Source organism: Salmo salar, chromosome ssa16, assembly GCF_905237065.1.
Source record: "Salmo salar chromosome ssa16, Ssal_v3.1, whole genome shotgun sequence".
Classification (NCBI taxonomy): Eukaryota; Metazoa; Chordata; class Actinopteri; order Salmoniformes; family Salmonidae; genus Salmo; species Salmo salar.
This window is the reverse complement of record NC_059457.1, coordinates 23360262-23382005: the sequence shown is the minus strand read 5'-3', so window position 1 is coordinate 23382005 and position 21744 is coordinate 23360262. Positions and strand designations below refer to the sequence as shown.

Genomic DNA, 21744 nt, shown 5'->3' with positions numbered 1-21744 from the left:
CAAAATTCAAATTTTTCAAACATACAACTATTTTACACCCTTTGAAAGATAAACATCTCCTTAATCTAACCACGTTTTACGATTTCAAAAAGGTTTTACGGCGAAAGCATAAATTTAGAGTATGTTAGGACAGTACATTTACAAGAGTTGTGTGTAATGTTTTGTCAATTCAAAGACAGGGTCACCAAAACCATAAAACCAGCTAAAATGATGCACTAACCTTTTACAATCTCCATCAGATGACACTCCTAGGACATTATGTTAGACAATGCATGCATTTTTAGTTCTATCAAGTTCATATTTATATCCAAAAACAGCGTTTTACTATGGCATTGATGTTGAGGAAATCGTTTCCCTCCAATAACCGGCAGTCAAGTCAGCATCACAAATTAAATAATTAAAATTAGAAAACATTGGTAAAATATTATATTGTCATTTAAAGAATTATAGATTTACATCTCTTGAACGCAATCAACTTGCCAGATTTAAAAATAACCTTACTGGGAAATCACACTTTGCAATAATCTGAGCACTGCGCCCAGAAAAATACGGCGTTGCGATACAGACTAGTCGTCATGTTGGGGAGATCTAAAATCGAAAATACTATGTAAATAATCCATTACCTTTGATTCTCTTCATCAGATGTCACTTCCAGGTATCACAGGTCCATAACGAATGTAGTTTTGTTCAAAAAAGCTCATCATTTATGTCCAAAAATCTCCGTCTTGTTAGCACATGATCTAAGCCCGCCGGACTTCACTTCATGAACGAGGGGAAAAAATATATTTACGTTCGTTCAAACATGTCAAACGTTGTATAGCATAAATCATTAGGGCCTTTTTTAACCAGAACATGAATAATATTCAAGGTGGACGAATGCATACTCTTTTATAACGTATTGGAACGAGGGTACCCAACATGAACTCGCGCGCCAGGTGTCTAATGGGCCATCATCGTTCCATGGCTCTTGTTCGGTCAGATCTCCCTCCAGAAGACTCAAAACACTTTGTAAAGGCTGGTGACATCTAGTGGAAGCAATAGGAAGTGCCAAAATATTCCTCAGCCCCTGTGTTTTTCAATGGCATAGGTTTAAAGGTAATACAACACATCAGGTATCCACTTCCTGTCAGAAAATGTCTCAGGGTTTTGCCTGCCAAATGAGTTCTGTTATACTCACAGACACCATTCAAACAGTTTTAGAAACTTTAGAGTGTTTTCTATCCATATATAATAAGTATATGCATATTCTAGTTACTGGGTAGGATTAGTAACCAGATTAAATCGGGTACATTTTTTTTATCCAGCCGTGCAAATACTGCCCCCTAGCCCTAACAGGTTAAAATGCCTATTTACTCTGTTCCATCTGACTGCGCAATCCACTGTCTCATCAGCCCAGCCGGGCAATTTATAGAGTTGATCTCCACCCACTATAAAAAGCATTTAGACATTATCTCTATATTTCTTTTAGACTAACATTTAGTTTTCAACAGTGGACGTTTGTATAAACCTTGCTGTCTGTCTCCTACATTTGCAACATTGTTTCAATATTCAAATTTGATCTCCAGCTGTCCCATAGTAATGAACGTGTCGGGAGTCAGGATGAAACATACAGCTTTTCTCAGCCAGTCGAAAACATGAATCAGCATAATGTTTTTATGGATTTATACAAATAACTATCAATAGAAAACAGGTAAAACAAAAAGAAGTGCAGATAGTTTGCAGTCTTTCCAGCTTCAGTTTGAAATGATTGTGCTAGCTATGTTGTTGGCTAGCTCCTCTGAACAACAGTGTCCTGACAAGAAAAAATAATTTTCTATGCCAGGTGAAATTGTGCATCATTAGCTCATTGTTAGCTCCACTGATGACGCAATCTCAATCGGACTCCACACTGCCCTTTCCCACCTGGACAAAAGGAGCAACTATTGAGAATGCTGTTCATTAACTACAGCTCTGCGTTCAACACCTTAGTGCCCACAAATCTCATCACTAAGCTAAGGACCCCGGGACTAAACACCTCCCTCTGCAACTGGATCCTGGACTTCCTGACGGGCCGCCCCCAGGTGGTAAGGGTAGGCAACAACACATCTGCCACGCTGATCCTCAACACGGGGGCCCCTCACGGGTGCATGCTTAGTCCCCTCCTGTACTACCTGTTCACCCACGACTGCGTGTCCAAGTATGACTCCAACGCCATCATTAAGTTTGCTGACGACATAACGGTGGTAGGCCTCATCACCAACAACGGTGAGACAGCCTATATGGAGGAGGTCAGAGACCTGGCAGTGTGGAATCAGGACAACAACCTCTCCCTCAACGTGATCAAGACAAAGGAGATGATCGTGGACTACAGGAAAAGGAGGACCGAACATGGCCCCATTCACATTGACGGCGCTGTAGTGGAGCAGGTCGAGAGTTTCAAATTCATTGGTGTCCACATCACCAATGAGCTATCATGGTCTAAACACACCAAGAAAGTCGTGAGGGCACGACAATGGCTTTTCCCCCTCAGGAGACTGAAAAGATTTGGCATGGGTCCCCAGATCCTCAAAAAGTTCTACAGCTGCACCATCGAGAGTATCCTGACCGGTTGCATCACCGCCTGGTATGGAAACTCCTCGGCATTCGACCTTAAGGTGCTACAGAGGGTAGCGCGTACGGCCCAGTACATCACCAGGGCCAAGCTTCCTGCTATCCAGGACCTATATAGTAGGCGGTGTCAGAGGAAGGTAAAAAAAACTGTCAAAGACTCCAGTTACCCAAGTCATGAACTGTTCTCTCTGCTACCACACGGCTAGTTGTACCGGAGCACCAAGTCTAGGTCCAAAAGGCTCCTTAACAGCTTCTATCCCCAAGCCATAAGACTGCTGAACAATTAATACAATTTTCACCGGTACTATTTGCTTTGACACCCCCCCACCCCTTTGTTTTTACACTGCTGCTACTCGCTGTTTATTATCTATGCATAGTTACTTTACCCCTGCCTACTTGTACAAATAACCTTGACTAACATGTACATTGACTCAGTAACGTTATTATCCCGTCTTGTCCCTTGCGGCTAACTTACAACCACTTAGAGTGCAGCCAGAACGTACTGGTACCCCCTGAATAAAGTCTCATTATTGTTATTTTACTGTGTTATTTTTTATATTCTTTATTTGTTTTACTTTAGTTTATTTAGTAAGTATTTTCTTAACTCTATTTTCTTAAAACTGCATTCTTGGTTAAGGGCTTGTATGTAAGCATTTCACTGTTGTATTTGGCGCATGTGACATACAATTTGATTTAATTTGTTATGGATGTATCCAAATAAATATCACTAGAAAACAGCTTAAACAAATGCAAATGCAGCTTTCTGGCTGCACTGTTTGACGTAACTGTAAGTTATCCGTAGGTGGCTAGTTAGCAAGCAAGGGGTAAGAACGTTGCCAGCCAGTATGGCAATGGAATATTTAGAACGAACGACTAGGTCGCGTCCATAGATACAGAACAAAAAGACTGAAAGACTGGGTCGCGTCTCTGGCAACCGAACCAATATATCAAACGACCAGCCGGCTTGGGTAGCAACCCCAGATTTGTGTCGGGACTATATCTTGTGGAAAGAGGAAATAGTATGAATAAATTTATCAAAATAACGTTAATGAAAATAGGTAAATTATTATTTTAATATGATGGTAACCCGTAAGATAAAACTGATAATGCCCACGAAGCCGGTGTTTGGAGGATATATTGACTTCGGTCTCAGGCCTAACAACACCTGTGCCAATATATCCTCCAAACACCGGCTTCTCAGGCATTATCACTTAACTGTCCATACTTTCTATACACACCATTATTTATATATACTCTAACATTGCTCGTTCTGATATTTCTTAATTTTAATTTTGGGGATTTGTTTGTATTGTTTTGGACTGCTATGTATTACTACACTGTTGGAGCTAGACGCACAAGCACTTAGCCGCACCTGCGACAACGTCCGCAAATATGTGTATGCAACCAATGAAATTTAATTTGATTTGATTTGAATAGTGGCACTGTAAGGGTGACGCTCCTAAAACCTTGTTTGTGTATGTGTACGTGTGTGGGGACCAGGGTTATTTGAGCTTTTTATGAAGTGTATTTCATCAGCCTTCACTCTCAATTACTCTGTTCTCTGTGGCACTTTCTCGCTCCCCCTTTCTTTTTTTCTCTCTCTCGCTCTCTCCGCTTCAGTGTGATCGGTGACGGTCACAGTCTGGTTCTGGTAGAGGCACTGTCAGGGGTCTTATTTCATGGTGTTCAAACACACACACACACACACACACACACACACACACACACACACACACACACACACACACACACACACACACACACACACACACAGGAACACACTCCTCGCAGAGTAAAGATAAGGGAATGGTTTAACATGCTCACCAGTTTGAGTGGTGAGCCTGCAGCATGAAGCAAATTGTTGACTCATGTGTTGTGACTGAGTGATGGAGAGCAGAACCAATCAGAAATACTTTTGACATTTGTGTCCTGCCACTTTAATCTCTAGTTCAGCATGTCATTCTGAGCAGAAGTTAGGGGTTGAAAAATAATGCATTCATGTGTTGGAATAGAAAACATGAGTCCAAAGGACACTCATGGTTCATCCACACTGCTTGTAAAGGTTCACCTTTTTATCATTTCAATCCCCAATGTTTGACTCTGCCTTCTGACATTCATCAAGATACACGTTCAACAATAGTGGACTAATAGTGGTCATGAACAAAATACAATGTTCATGTGATTTGGGATGTTTGAAGTGACTCAGAAGTAACGTTGAATTTGAACTGAGGTATGAATGTTGATGTGTGATATGAGTTTATGTCAGAGAGAGGATTACAGTTATGCTCCAGAATCTTTATATCATTTCAGCCAGTAGTTTTGAAAGTGTTGCTTCAGCCAAAACGGGTCCCCGTTTTTTGTGTACTATGTCATGATGATACGTTCCGAATTAAATTTTCATACTATTTTACGAATTTGTACCCCTTTTTCGTGATATCAATTGGTCTTGTTCCATTGCTGCAACTCCCGTACGGATACGGGAGAGGCGAAGGTCGAGAGCCATACGTCCTCTGAAACACGACCCTACAAAGCCACACTGCTTCTTGACACACTGCTTGCTTAACCCGGAAGCCAGATGCACCAATGTGTTGAACTGGCGACCGTGTCAGCGTGCACGCGCCCTGGCCCGCCACAGGAGTTGCTAAAACGCGATGGGACAAGGACATCCCAGCCGGCCAAACCCTCCCCTAACCTGGACGACGCTGGGAAAATTGTGCACCGCCTCATGGGTCTCCAGGTCGCGGCCAGCTGCGACACAGCCTGGGTTTGAACCCGGGTCTGTAGTGACGCCTCAAGTACTGCAATGCTGTGCCGTAGACCGCTGTGCCACTCGGGAGGCCCCAGACTGCATCTTTAAGTGGTGATGCAATGCTCTGGGGTTATTGAGGAGCTTATCATCATGGTTCCTGTGGCTGTCTGCTAATTGGCAGGCTGATTTCCTGGTCCTTGATTAAAGCTAGCTCGGGTATATTCAGCTGAAGAAGGGAATTAGAGATGATGGGGTGTGTGTGTGTCAGTTCCCTGAAGGTCTACCATATTTCACTGTTGAGACATTTCTGGATAGAGCGAAGGCAAGTAATCGCTTAGTGCTATGTAATGGTTGTATGCCAAGCCAAAGGACAGGGAACGGCATAGAGGGAGTATACCCAGGAGACTGACACAGTGAAGCAGGTTTAAGCTGTGATCAGAGAGAGGGAACACAGCAGGTTTCCTCCAGGAGAGGGGGTCGATGCAGCTTCTCTATCCGATCAGAGTGAGCCCTGCCTTTGCCTGGAACTCTGGGACTCTGGTTCTATGCTGGATTCTCCATGCTGAGGTAGCAGATGTGTACTGGCAGGCTAGTGACGTGCTTGTGCAGTTTCCAACGTATGGTCACCTGTCCTGAGATATAAGAAGTCAAGTGTCACTCACAAAGTGAGATTGGGGAATTCATCCTGGGTAGCACATTCCGACATTCCAACATTTTAACATTCCAATAGGTTAACATCCCATCATTCTAACATTCTTCAAACCAGCTGCATGTTGCAACCTGACTTTGCCGTAACCTAGCAACCATGGATGGATGAGGGTTCAGTAGAACACAGCCAGAGTTCCAGCTGGTGTTCGTTTATGTGTGTGTCGATATATGTGTATGTCCAGCTCCTTAGTCTTGTTGTTAGCCTGTGCGTAATGAATGTGTATGTTAACATGTGTGTTGCGGTAGCGGATGAGCTTAGTGGAAATGAGCGCTTGACTCAGTCCTGCAGCGAAGATGAATATCAACCATACATTCGTCTCTAATTACCACGGCAGGGCACACTCATGCACGCAATTACACACGTACACACACCACACACACAAAAATACACACTGAGACACACACACACACCAAATGCCTGCCTTGACTAAGAACACACACAACCCACTGCCATGCAATTGAATGGCTATTTACTGAGTGATTGCCAGTGTTGGGTTTGCATCTGTTATTTTCAGGAAATAAAATGAAAAAGAGGTCTTCCGAACTCAATGGGACTTCCTGGTCAAAATTCAAATTCAAATTCAATTGTGTCCACTTTATCCACAGGATACAAGAGCTGACTCTGTGATTATGAACTTACAGCTTACTCCACTCAAAGTTCTGTGACATCTACTTCCTTTTAGCCACAGTGGAGACTCATCTGTATCTGTTAACCTGCAATGAACTGTACATATGCTGTAGTTAACTTTCTCTGTGTCTCTGTCTCTGTCTCTCCCCCTGTGTCAGTGTTGAGTATAGGAGAAGGAGGCTTCTGGGAGGGCACGGTCAAGGGGAGAACAGGCTGGTTCCCTGCCGACTGTGTGGAGGAGGTTCAGATGAGACAGTACGACCCTCGGCTAGGTAATAACTGGAGAACACACACACAGACAGCTCTGTAAAACACACACTCTCTCAGTCTTCACAGTGTATATTACTTTGGCTCGCTAGCCCTGTCCACGGTGCTGAACAGGCTGGTGAAACTATGGGTGCTGTCCAAGATGCTGATTCAGCCATGTATGTACAATATTATGTGTGCTGACCTCTAATGTGTATACTGACTGCGGACACACACACACATCCCCACACGCATGCACACACACCAAAAACACACCTGAAGATGCTCATAATCACATTGTTGAGGAGGTGTCAGACCTTTCCCACCATGATGAATGCACCATCTGTCTCACTTAGCCAGGTAGCCTACTGGTTAGAGCGTTGGGCCAAATACCTGAGCTGACAAGGTGAAAACATCTGTTGAACTGCCTTTGGGCAAGGCACTTAACCCTGTTTTGCTCCTGGGGCGACATACTACTATGGCTGACCCTGTAAAACAACACATTTTGCTGCACCCATCCGGTGTATGTGACAATAAACAAGGACAACAGAGCCCATGAAAAGAGAAAACATATTGTACATGTTGCATTCATTAATGTACTATCTATCTCTGCATGTTTAGGTTGGTTTATGGGTAAACAGGTGGTGTGTTGATTGAACCATAAAGGTTGATGAACCTTCTCCATCACAGAGTGTGTGTTAAACAGGCTTTCTGAATCACACCGCAAGTCCCATTAGGAACCCACTGGTGCAGCTCCTACCTACTGTATAGAGCAGTGGGATGGGGAGAGGTGTTCTGGAAAGGGGTCTGAGGATGTGGCTAGGGAGGGTTTTGTGGAAATGGGTGTTGAGGAATGTCTCTTGTCTTTCCCCTAAATACCACTTGAGGAATTGTGTCCCCTGATGGGAGGGGTGAGGAGATATGGAGAGGAAGGAGGGGAGGGAGTGAAATAGTGATGGAGAAGAATGAGGGAGGATTCACTAAAAGACAGAGGAGAAGAGATGAAGAAAAGGCAGCTCTCTGTCTCTGGTTTTTCTCCTCTCCCTCCCCCTCCCTTCTCTTACTCTCTCTCTCTCTCTCTTCTATTTGTCTCTTCCCCCCCCTCTCTCTGTGTTTCCCTCCTCCCTCCATCTAGTTCTCCTTCTCATTCCTTCTCCTTCACGTCTTTCCACTGGGTATTGATGTACAGAAGCGTTATATGTTTTTCTTAGATTGTTGAATGTTAACTCGACAAATGATTTCGGTGCAATAAATAAGTCCAGCTGAATAAATAATGCTGTGTAATTGTTGAAAGTCAACAGTTGGTGATACACAGTTGTTTTTGAAGGAGTTATATGTATCCCAGATGTTTCAATAGTGATGAAATAATAGGTAACATACTAGAGGACATACAAACTCAGACACATAGACACAAGCACACACACACACACACACACACACACCAACACACATACATACCCTTGTTTACCTGAAGGTAAGCATTGAGGCTTTACTGACAGTCACGGCAGTATATCTCAGCTCAGTGAAGCAGGAAAGACAGCCTTGTCTACAATGAACTAACCCAAACAACACTGCTCACTGTGTGTGTGTGTGTGTGTGTGTGTGTGTGTGTGTGTGTGTGTGTGTGTGTGTGTGTGTGTGTGTGTGTGTGTGTGTGTGTGTGTGTGTGTGTGTGTGTGTGTGTGTGTGTGTGTGTGTGTGTGTGTAGTTGTATTGAAGTTGTTTATTGACTCTCCTACAAATCAGAGTGTGTTTGAGAAAACTGACTGTGCTGCAGGCTCCCCTATCTACAAGCTCTCACATTCTCACTGCAGAATTAGACGTTTTTCCACGTTTCTCCAAACGTCAAATTTCAAAGTTGCTCCAAACGGCAAATTTAGAAGTTGCAAAAGCGTGTGTCTATCACTGTGATTTAACACATGATCCTCTAAGACAGAGCTTGCGGATTATGCGCATCTGCCACACCCGTCCACAACACCCTAGCAAAACCCAAGCCAACTTGATGGTAATAGCGCTCAGCGTTGCCCCTAGTGGCAACATCCTTTAGTCAGGCACAGAGCTCCTGCATGAGCTCCAGACGTTTTAGGCATGTTAGGCTCACAGAAACAAATCTACGGTTAAGTTAATACATTCATTCCGACTGGGTTAAAAAAGAGCTAAGGATTGGGATATAGAAAAAACTCTAGGCTTAACTTCAGGCATTAATTCCAATTGGTTAACAATTTAGGCATTAATTACAATTGGTTAAATTGAGGATTAAGGTTTGGGACCGGGTTAAAACAGAAAAACAACTCCATGAGCAAGTTTAGCTATTAATTAAGACTGTCCTTGATAACTCATTGTTGATGGATGGCACAGTAGTCTAAGCAGCAAACTACTGCTCCATGAACTGCGGATTCAATCGAAGCTCCGGGCTTATTTTGAGTTAGAAAATAATAGCCCTAGTGGACTGTTTTGATGGCAACATCACATTTCTACTTGGATCTGGAGTGATCTCTCTGCTCCTATACATCAACCCTGTGTCGTGACTCACTGTGCTCTCCCCCTCTCCTCTCACCCTCTCCCTCTCTGTGTCTCTTTCTCTCTATCCCCCCCCCTTCCCATTCTCTCTGTTTTGATTTGGCGGTAAGGTTTTGGTCAGTGTCAAAGAGAGAGAGAGAGAGAGATGGACATGGGTAGAGTTAGGGCCAGGGTCAGGCCATCAGTGAATCTCAGTTATTTATTGTGACTATCTCTGTCTGTCTCTTTCTGCCTCTTTCTCTCTCACACACACGCACACACACACACATACACACATACGCCAAGGGGACAACAATCTGGAGATGACACTTTATAAGTCACTGCAGGTAGGAGAGAGAGAGAGAGATAAAGAAAGGGAGAAAGAGATTAAGGAAGAGAAGGAAGGAGAGGGAAGAGGGAGAGTACAGAGAGGGATTCAGGACAGAGGGATGAAGGAAAAGATAAGGAGGGAGGGAAAGACTGATAAAGAGAGAGAGAGAAAGAAAAGGATATTGATTGATTCAATTCATTAACACAACATTCAGTGATGAGTGGTGAAATGCTGCTGGCTGTGAGTGTATTGGTGTTTGCATTTGTTTGCTTTTGCATTTGGGGGTGTGCATGCCATGCACATGTGTGACTGTGGATGCTATGGTGATATCACAGCTTTTTAAACTAAGGGCATTTTCACATATGACATCCGGTACCCTGGTTCGGTTTCCTGGAGCATTTGTGAGAATTCTACAGAATACGTTTTGCTTTCACTAGATCTGAAAAGAACCGTTTCAGGGTGTAATCAGCAAGACGCACATTCCATATGACGTTAGCGAGCTCGCTTGTTTACATTTGGAAAAAGTTACAAGCTGGTAAGTTACCTGGTACTCTGGTCCTGGATCTTGGAACCGCTACTCACGCAGGTCCAGGATTAGTATCAGCCAGGATTCGTTTGGGCACCAAACGCTCCAAGATCCAGATCGTAAAGGGAGATGTAAAAGTGCCCTAAGTTGTGTTACTGGTAGTTTTAGCTACTATGTAACATTAGCAACGAGGCTTGAGGTTTTTTAATGGTTTTGTATGTATTCACTCTCTTCTCTCTCATCTCTTTCCCCCTCCCTCCCCTTCCCTCCCAACTTCCCTCCCCTTCCCTCCCACCCTCCCTCCCCAGAGCTGAGTAGTTGAATGACTCACCAGTCAGATACAGACTGATCTATTTTTAGCCTGCCCATTAAAAAGTTTGGGAGTCTCTTCTTCATCCGCACCCTCTCTATCTATCCCTCCTTTTCTCCCTCTCTCTCACACCCTCTCTACTCTCCTGGAATGCTAATCACAGACCTCTGCAGCAGGAGTGAAAAGGAAGTCACGGCTGAAAGAGAAAGGGAAAGAGAGAAAAGAGGAGAGAGCAGGCAGAAGAAAGACAGGGGGAGCTGTGGTCATTGAGAGAAGTGAGGGGCAGATAGAGAGGCACAAGGTATCTTCCATCAGATATGTTTTGGAGTTTTAGCAGACACACATACATAGATCTAACTAGCTCAGGCTGCATTTGATCCCAGAGCTCTGAGATGAGGCAGTAATAATCACGTTCATACAGAAGCTCTACACTCTTAGGAAAAAAAGGTGCTATCTATACTAGATTCTAGAGAACCCTTTGAAGAACCCTTTTTGGTTCCAGGTGGAACCCTTTTGGTTCCATGTAGAACCTTTTTGGGTTCCATGTAGAACCCTTTCCACAGAGGGCTTTACATAGAACACAAAAGGGTTCTACCTGGAACCACAAAGGGTTCTCCTATGGGGACAGCCGAAGAACCCTTTTGGAACTTTTTTTCTAAGAGTGTAAAGTGCTGTGTTAGCAAGGTTCACACATGTTAATCAGTCCAGGTTAGCACGCCTCTAACAGAAATGACCTGATGGGAGGAAATGATGATATGATGAGAGACGGTGCAAAGAGAGGAACAAGAAGAAAAAGTACGATACAGACAGTGTCTCATGGAGGCAATATGCTAATTCTAAAACAGCCGAACACACATACACGCACACAGATACACGTGCTCACTTTCTCTCTCTCTCTCTCTCTCTCTCTCTGTAACAGTGTTACCTGAAAGCCAGCAGCGTCAGCAGAGATATTAGCATAGTCAACTAATCCATCTTATTAGAGAGAGAGAAAGAGAGGAGAGAGAAGAGGGAGAGAGGAGAGGGGAGGTGAAGGGAGGGACCACTAGCAGGAGGACATGTCTTTAGCATTAGTGTTTTAGCTGAGTCAGTATTATTGACTGGTAATTCAGTTGAGGTCACCCTCCCTTTAGCCTTCAGACACCTGAAGGGATTGGCTTGTTTCCTTACGTATAGCATGTACTGTATATGGGTGTGTGTGCCCGTGTCTGAGCACGTACACAGGTTGTGTGTGTGTGTGTGTGTGTGTGTGTGTGTGTGTGTGTGTGTGTGTGTGTGTCAGCTGAGTGATGGCCACTGTCTCTGCATTCCATCAGAAATCAGTCAAGTGTGCAGAGCCAAGACATACAGTATTTACACACAAACAAGCACACACACACACACAGAGAGAGAGAGAGAGAGAGAGAGAGAGAGAGAGAGAGAGAGAGAGAGAGAGAGAGAGAGAGAGAGAGAGAGAGAGAGAGAGAGAATCCATAGAAAATCAGAATAGATGGTTGTGCTATATGGACAATGAATCAAAGCTCTATCAGGCCCCACTGTGGAGCAAAGACAAATCACTTTGACAAGGGTAGGGTGACACACACACACACACACACACACACACACACACACACACACACACACACATTGGGTGACTAAACTGGATGACAAAAGCCAAGTCCAATTCATACTGTCATGGTTCCACACACTACAGACGACAAACAAATGCTGTCTGAATATATGTGTTGTGTGTGTGTTTGCGCGCACCTGTAAACCCACTGAGATTGCCTACATTGTATTTGGCACATCTGCCAAGTTGACACACATGCGCGCACACACACAAACACACACACAAACACACACACAGGTTTGTCCTCTAACAGCAGAGCAGGTTAAGTGGCTGAGATAGACCTTGCACAGGGCATGACTAATCATACTCTCCCCCCCAGACCCAGTACAACCCTTTGTATGTGTGTGCGTGCATGTGTATGCTTTACAGTGACTTAATGGCTATTGTGCTACTGATGATGTGGTATATGTACATGTTGTACAGTAGTTGTTGTCTAAATCTGACTGAATTATTCAAGCTCTCCTCAGAGAGAACCAAGGTATTTTTAGGCGTTGCCTTAGACACACACACACACAGACACACACACACTCAGACTGAGACTTGAGAAGAGAGAAAGGGAGAGGTGTATGTGAGGCAGCAATACAAAGAGGGAAATAGCTGGCTACATGACTAGAGAGAGAAGGAAAGAAGGACGGACAGCTAAAAGATAGGAGAGATGGACTCAGATACACATTGAGAAGATAGAGACAGGTATTCATATGGAATCCAAGTGGAATTGCTTCTGTATCATTTTCCTTGACAGCATCCATGAAACGCTTTTGGGACAACAGGAATGTGGATTTGAAGAAGTGACAGCTGGATGTGACCTGCCCTCCTGCAGCATCATGGGGTGTTAGGGACATTGGTCCAGGGCTCTGTAGTTAGAGCAGAATACAGGGCGCTATCTAACAGTTGCTGTGCATTACTGTAGCATTACTGTTCCACCTAGTTGACCAGATTGTTTACGGCTATAGTACAACAAATGTGATTGGCTAGAGGTATAGCTGAGTGGATGCGATTGGTTAGAGCTCCAGTGAAGTGGAATGCGATTGGTTAGAGCTCTAGTGAAGTGGAATGCGATTGGTTAGAGCTCCAGTGAAGTGGATGCGATTGGTTAGAGCTCTAGTGAAGTAGATGTAGCTATAGATTCATTTGGTTAGAGTACTGGGCCAAATACAGTATGTAGATCGATTGGGGTACACAGTTTATGATGTACTATTGTTTTGGTTGGTGGACAGTGGGAGAAGCTAGCTAGCAGGGCAGAGGGAACAGTGGTGATAGGAGTACAGGAGTTGGTGACGGACGGCAGGGAGCAGTATGGGTAGTAGAGTGTAGAGTCATGGATAGGCAGTAGGAGCTGGGGGATGGATTGTTGCCCTGTATTAGTGTCAGACCTGCCAGTTCTCTGCAGCAGAATAGATGGGGTAGTAACCTTGGTCAAGGCGGAACAGCCCTACTCTATGCGTCATGGCCGTTATCAGGGTAAGTGGGATATGTACAGCTCTTAACCAGACCTGCGTCAAATATTTACATGAAATACTTTCAAATACCTCCGGTGTGCTTGAATTAGCTAGCTTGACCATACAGAGTGGGTGGAGTTTTTAATTTTGGGACTGCAAGATCTATAAAAGTAAACTACAGGCCTACTGTAAATAATAGGTTCAATGTTGCCCTATCTTCCTTTACCTATGGTAGTGGTAATGAACTGTGTTGGTTTTTAACTGACGTTATTAGAACTATCTCTCCCAGTTGTGTTCTATTAACAAACCTTACTGTACTGGCAGTATCTGTATCAGCCTGAGTCTCTGCTTTGATCAAAGCACCTCATCACCCTGACTGTTCAAATATAAAAAGGCTTGCTGGGTTTAGACTGACTGACTGACTGACTGAACTCTCTCTCTCTACTTTTCCTCAAATGCTCTCTCTCTTGCTCTCTGTGAAATGACAGTCAGTCTTGGTGTAGAGTCAAATGATCTGACAACCTTGACTGGCTGAATGCAGACTTATTTTTCACTCTGTTTTCAGCTGTGAAATAACTGTCATCTCACAGTGTTCAACCCTCCTCCGTCTCTCCCATAACTTCTATCTCACTCTATCGATCTCCTGCACTTTATTTTCCATTTCTTCATCTGTTACTTACACTGAACAAAAACATGAATTCAACATGTAAAGTGTTGGTCACATGTTTCATGAGCTGAAATAAAAGATCCCAGAAATGTTTCATATGCACAATAATCACAGGTGCACCTTGTCCTGGAGATAATAAAAGGCCACTCTAAAATGTGCAATGCCACAGATGACTCAAGAATGCTGACTGCAGGAATGTCCACCAGAGTTGTTGCCAGATAAATAAAAGTTCATTTCTCTACCATAAGCCGCCACAGTTGTTTGCGATTTTTTGTTCATTGTAATTTGTTTACTTGTTCTTCCCGTTCTCTCCCTTTCCCTCTCTTTGCATATCTCCCTCCTCCTATTCTCTCCTCCTGAACTCCTGAACTTACTAACCACACTTTTCCAAGTTTTTACTTTTCACACAATAATTTGCAGTGACAGATAGAGAAACACCTGGGGTTCACATGGTCTATATGTTGTCATAGTAACTGTAAAAAGACACACAACCAGATTGGCTAAAACTGTACATGCACGTACGTGTTTAAAATAATACAGATCCTGCTTTTGTTCTTTCCTTTTGTACATTCTCTTTGTACTTTATCTTTTGTCCCGTGTCCCTTCCCTTACCCATCCCCTCTCTGACCGTCTCTAACTTTATCCTATTACAACCTAAATTATTCTGATTCTAAACTGAATTCTAAAGACTAAAGGTACAGAGTGTGTTTCTTTTCTGTTAGGATATGCGCGCTCTCTTTTCTCTCTCTCTCTTTTCTCTTGCTCTCCTCTGTAAGGAAATGGGTCAGTCTTAAGTGAGGCCACTGTGTCTAAAACACATTAAAGACAGGAGCATGTGAGACAAAGAGAAAGCGAGAAAATTAAGGGTGATTGTATCATGTTCTCATTACAGTGTGTCTCTTTGGAGGCTGTCTGAGGCAGATAGAGAGGAAACGAGAGGAGAGGTTTGGGTTCATACTGATCTATGACCCGCGTATACATGACCATATCTATTCTGCTTATAAATACTGAGTGAATCATCCCCTTTGGTAAGGGATCCTACTGAGTGTACTATCCCAACTTCTTAGGGGACCTACAGTTGTCACGCTCTGACCTAGAGAGCTGTTTTTTCTCTGTCTAGTTAGGTCAGGGTGTGATAGAAGGTGGGCATTCTATGTTTGTATTTCTATGTTTTGGCCGGGTATGGTTTCCAATCGGAGGCAGCTGTCTATCGTTGTCTCTGATTGGAAGCCATACTTAGGCAGCCTTTTTTCCTTTAGTTTTCGTGGGTAGTTGCTTTCTGTTTAGTTTGTAAACCTGACGGAACTGTTGGCTGTTATTTTGTTATTTTGTCTAGTGTTCGTTTCCATTAAAGTATATATTGATGAGCACTCTACACGCTGCGCCTTGGTCTCCTCTATACGACACCTGTGACAACAGTAGTGGGTAGGGGGTAGGAGTGTGATCTGGGCCTGGGGTAAGCGGTGGTTGGGTAGGTGTTGGTGATGTTCCTCAGACTGTGTGTGTGTGCGAGTGTGCTGTGTGAGGTCAGGTATGTGCCAGAGGCGAGTGTGTTCAAGCAGGTGCAGTTTAGCTGGGCTTGTTGTGTGAGCTGGAGGTCAGCAAGGTAATTCAGCCAGCTGGCCATGTTACTGGCTTACAACTGGAGAGTGAGGAAGCAGAAAATATCTGGCTAACAGAGAAAGACAGAAACTGAGGATGTAGAGAAGTGTGGAGGGTGGTGAGTGTGAGGGGTATGTGCGTGTGTGTTAGTGGAGGTGAAGCGGCTTGTGCCCTTCAAACAAGGACAGAACAGCTCTTGCATCCTGCCTAGAGAGAAGCAGGGCTACATGGGCGCACACACACACACACATTCCACAGTATGTGTTATTTAGAATACAGTTCAAATTGAGGAGCTCATTTGAATTTCCTGTCTTTTTCAGTTATTGGCTTAGCTTTCACAGAAAACTGAATTTTAATCATGTGTGTATGTATTATGCTGTCTGTTTCTGTTAAAGAAGTGGTATTATTGCCACCTTGCTTGCCAGCCACAGATGCACAATCTTAAGTCTGAACAGAACCACCTTCCATCCAAATCCCTCTTACCGCAATCTCTTTGCAAAGCCACTTCTTAATGAACCCAGATGACCTATATTTATACCCACTTTTGCTGGCAGTGTGCCAATCTCGCTTAACAATGCCATGGCTCAAGCTAATCTGTTTTAGCGAATGCCAGGAGAACGCTACCTGCCCCAATGCATAGTGCAATCTGTAAAGTTTAGTGGAGGAACAATAATGGTCTGGGGCTGTTTTTCATGGTTCGGTCTAGGCCCCTTAGTTCCAGTGAAGGGAAATATTAACGCTACAGCATACAATGACATTCTAGATGATTCTGTGCTTCCAAATTTGTGGCAACAGTTTGGGGAAGGACCTTTCCTGTTTCAGCATGATAATGCCCATGTGCACAAAGCGAGGTCCATACAGAACTCGTTGCTCGAGATCTGTGTGGAAAAACTTCACTGGCCTGCACAAAACCCTGAACTCAACCCCATCAAACACCTTTGGGAGTAAATGAAACGCCAACTCTGAGACAGGCCTAATTGCCAAATATCAGTGCCCGACCTCACTAATGCTCATGGCTGAATGGAAGCATGTTCCAACATCTAGTGGAAAGTCTTCCCAGAAGAGTGGAGGCTATTATAGCAGTAAAGTGGGGACCTACTCCATATTAATGCCCATGATTTTGGAATGAGATGTTTGACAAGCAGGTGTGCACATACTTTTGATCATGAGGTATGTGTGTGTGTGTATATATATATATATATATATATATATATATATAAAGTGCCAGTCAAAAGTTTGGACACCTACTCAATACTAAAGACATCAAAACTATGAAATAACACATATGGAATCATGTAGTAACCAAAAAAGTGTTAAACATATATTATATATTTAGATTTTCGATTCTTCAAAGTAGCCACCCTTTGACTTGATGACAGCTTTGCACACTCTTGGCATTCTCTCAATCAGCTTCACCTGGAATTCTTTTCCAACAGTCTTGAAGGAATTCCCACATATGCTGAGCACTTGTTGGCTGCTTTTCCTTTATTCTGCGGTCCAACTCATCTCAATTGGGTTGAGGTCGGGTGATTGTGGAGGCCAGGTCATCTGATGCAGCACTCCACCACTCTTCTTCTTGGTCAAATAGCCCTTACACAGCCTGGAGGTGTGTTGGGTCATTGTCCTGTTGAAAAACAAATTATAGTCCTACTAAGCACAAACCAGATGGGATGGCGTATCGCTAAAGAACGCTATGGTAGCCATGATGGTTAAGTGTGACTTGAATGCTAAATAAATCACAGATAGTGTCAGACCAAAGGACAGATTTCCACTGGTCTAATGTCCATTGCTTGGATTTCTTGGCCCAAGCAAGTGTCTTCTTATTGGTGTCCTGTAGTAGTGGTTTCCTTGCAGCAATTCGACCATGAAGGCTGATTCACGCAGTCTCCTCTGAACAGTGATATTCAGATTTGTATGTTACTTGAACGCTGTGAAGCATTTATTTGGGCTGCAATTTCTGAGGCTGGTAACTCTAATGAACTTATTATCCTCTGTAGCAAAGGTAACTCTGGGTCTTCCTTTCCTGTTGTGGTCCTCATGAAAGCCAGTTTCATCATAGCTCTTGATGGTTTTTGCAACTGCACTTGAAGAACCTTTCAAAGTTCTTGAAACTTTGCATATTGACTGACCTTCATTTCTTAAAGTAATGATGAACTGTTGTTTCTATTTGCTTATTTTAGCTGTTCTTGCCATAAAATGGAATTGGTATCTGTAACGCCCTGGCCATAGAAAGTTTTTTTTTTGTTCTTTATTTTGGTTAGGCCAGGGTGTTACATTGGGTGGGCGTTCTATGTTCTTTTTTCTAGGTTGGTTTGTTTCGTTGATTTTGGCCGTGTGGCTTCCAATCAGGCACAGCTGTAGTTTGTTGTTGCTGATTGGGAGTCACACATAAGTGCCTGTTTTTCCTTTGGGTTTTTGTGGGTGTGTCACGGTTGTCGTCTGGAATGGAGGACCAAAACGCAGCAGGAATGTGGATGCTCATCTTGATATTTATTTGAAATCAAAATGAACACCAAAAGAACAAAACAATGAACTCACGAACAACAAAACAGTCTTGTAAGGCTCACACAGGCAAAACAAGAAACAATCTCCCACAAACACTAACCCAAACAATTACCCATATATAGGACTCTCAATCAGAGGCAACGAGAAAGCACCTGCCTCCAATTGAGAGTCCATCCCCCCATTAACCTAAACATAGAAATACAACAAACCCGAAAGAACATAGAAATACCAAAACATAGAACATAGACCAAAAACCCGGAAATAATAAATCAAACACCCTACTACATAAAACACCACCCCGAACCGCATAAAACAAATACCCTCTGCCATGTCCTGACCAAACTACAATAACAAATAACCTTTATACTGGTCAGGACGTGACAGGGTGATTGTTTCTGTTTAGAGTTTTTCCTGACAGGACTGTTTGGCTGTCGTTTTTGTTTATTTTTGTAAAGTGTTCTCTTTTGTATTAAAATTCATTCAAGATGAACACATCCTCCGCTGCACCTTGGTCTTTCTCTAACGACGGCCGTTACAGTATCTTCTGTATACCACCCCTACCTTGTCACAACACAACTGATAGGCTCAAATGCATTAAGAAAGAAAGAAATTCCGCAAATTAACAAGACACACCTGTTAATTGAAATGCATTCCAGGTGACAACCTCATGACGCTGGTTGAGAGAATGCCAAGAGTGTGCAAAGCCGTCATCAAGGCAAAGGGTGGCTGCTTTGAAGAATCTCAAATATATTTGGATTTATTTAACAATTTATTTGTTACTATATGAGTCTTCATCTGTATTAGTGCGAGTCCAACGTGTTGCACACACCTACTCATTCTATATGTGTTATTTCGTTGTTTTGATGTCTTTACTATTATTCTACAATGTAAAAAATAGTAAAAATAAAGAAAAACCCTTGAATGAGTAGGTGTGTGCAAAACTTTTGACTGGTACTGTATAAATGAAGACTCCTTGTGCCAACAATAACGGGTTAAATACATGTAAAAAATATATTTAATAACTAAATATTTCCTTAACTTTCTTATATCTCTCAGATACAGGACAGACAAGCTTCCTTAAGAATTGTTTTGGGGGGAATATTTGCTGTTCCATGTAGTGAATCTGTTATTAAAATTCTTGAATTTTTATGCCCCCTGGCATAGACAGGGCTTAGACTCTTATGGATTAAGGATCATATCACCTCCATCTTACCCAACAACGTAGACACACGGATACCACCCCAATAGATCCACGGATTACACAATCACACTGCCCTATCCCATCAGATCAAGAGGAATACCTATATAAGAATGCTGTTCATCGACTACAGCTCAACCTTCAACATCATTGTGCCCTCCAAGCTCATCACTAAACTCGAGCCCTGGATTTGAACCCCTCCCTGGGTCCTGGTGACTGTAGGCAACCCCTTTGCTACGCTGATCCTCAACGCAGGGCCCCCACAAGGATGCGTGCTCAGCCCCCTCATGAACTCCCTGTTCACCCATGACTGCGTGGCCACACATATCTCCAACTCAATCATCAAGTTTGCTGACGACACAACAGTGGTAGGCCTGATTGCCAACAATGACGAGACAGCCTACAGGAGGGAGGGGAGGGTCCTGGCAGAATGGTGTCAGGAAAATAATCTCTTCCTCATCGTCAACAAAATGAAGGAGCTGATCGTGGACTTCTGGAGACTGCTGAGACAGCATGCCCCCATCCACATCAACGAGGGCGCAGTGGAGAGGGTGAAAAGCTTCAAGTTCCATAGCGTGCATATCACTGACAACCTGAAATAGTCCATCCACACAGATAGTGTAGTAAAGAAGACTCAGGAGGCTAAAGAAATTCAGCTTGGCCCCTAAGACCCTCACAAACCTCTGTACTTTAATATTTTTTTATTTTTGACTACTTTTACTCCACTACATTCCTAAAGAAAATATGTGCTTTTTACACCATACATTTTCCCTGACACCCAAAAGTACTTGTTACATTTAGAATGCTTAGCAGGACTGCAATGTGGTCCAATTCACACACCTATCAATATAACGAATTGTCCTCCCTTCTGCCTCTGATCTGGCAGAATCAATAAACACAAATTCTGCATTTGTAAATTATGTCTGAGTGTTGGAGTATGGCCCTGTCTGTCCTTAATATAAGGAATTTGATGTATAGCATTTACTTTTACATTAGACATTTTACTAAGATAGTAATTTACTGGGTGATTTTCACTTGAGTCATTTTCTATTAAGGTATCTTTACATTTACTCAAGTATGACAATTGAGTACTTTTTCCACCACTACTGCCGTCCAGTACCCAGCCCTGTATAATAAGTTCTGACTCATCTTTGACCTTCTCCCCCACCCTCAACCACAACAACCTAACTTATCCCGTTAACCCACATCATACAGTCACTGTATGACCTTAGGGCAGAGGGTGGAAGGAAGGGGGTGAAGAGAAAAGAAGGAAGACATACAGACAGAGTGTTCTAGTAGACGCCTGTCTCCCCTATCGACTGTCTGTCTGTTAGTATAGGCATCTCATCCTATCCCTGCTCAGCCTAGTCCTCTGCTTCTTAACTCCTCTTCCTGCCCTGTGGGTTACAGCCAATCCAGTTCCAGCAGCTTCTCTGACTGACTGGCTGACTGTCTGAGTGGTTACATTAGTAAACAGAGAGTTTTGGGGCTATGACTGATTGGATATAAGAGCAGCTGGGCATGGGTTCTAGATCAGTGCCCGGTATTTGTTGTATTCCGTATTCTGATTATATACATGCGTGTGATTTTTTGCCATGTGAAAGAGGGGAGAGGAGGGGAAAGGGGAAGTCTATGCATTTGTAATGAGAGTCAGGCCAGTGGGCCTGTATCCATTAACTCCTTATAGAGACAACAACACTATTAGAGAGAGAGCAGCGGAGAGTGATAGAGAGTGGGAGTGGAGAGAGGGGGATAGAGAGCGGGAGTGGAGAGAGGGGGATAGAGAGTGGGAGTGGAGAGAGGGGGATAGAGAGTGGGAGGGAGAGAGGGGGATAGAGAGTGGGAGTGGAGGGAGGGGATAGAGAGTGGGAGTGGAGAGAGGGGATAGAGAGTGGGAGTGGAGAGAGGGGGATAGAGAGTGGGAGTGGGGAGAGGGGGATAGAGAGTGGGAGGGAGAGAGGGGGATTTAGAGTGGGAGTGGAGAGAGGGGGATAGAGAGGTAGGAAGATTGATGCAGAGTGAAGGAGAGAAGGTTTCAAAGGGGGATAGAGAATGATGGAGGGGTGTAGACTGGAATCGGGAAGAGAATGACAAGAGGGGTAATGGGGATATGGGTGGAGAAAGGGGGGGATAGTGAG

The 21744-nt window shown here is 43.5% G+C and overlaps 1 protein-coding gene across 1 annotated transcript in view; it reads left to right on the top strand.

Annotated features, from left to right (window-relative positions):
- Positions 1–21744, top strand: part of LOC106573509 (SH3 and multiple ankyrin repeat domains protein 3) — a 238792-nt gene that overhangs the window by 214159 nt on the left and 2889 nt on the right. Inside the window, 1 exon segment of the mRNA XM_045697184.1 lies at positions 6833–6946. Coding sequence (XP_045553140.1) covers positions 6833–6946 — 114 coding nt within the window.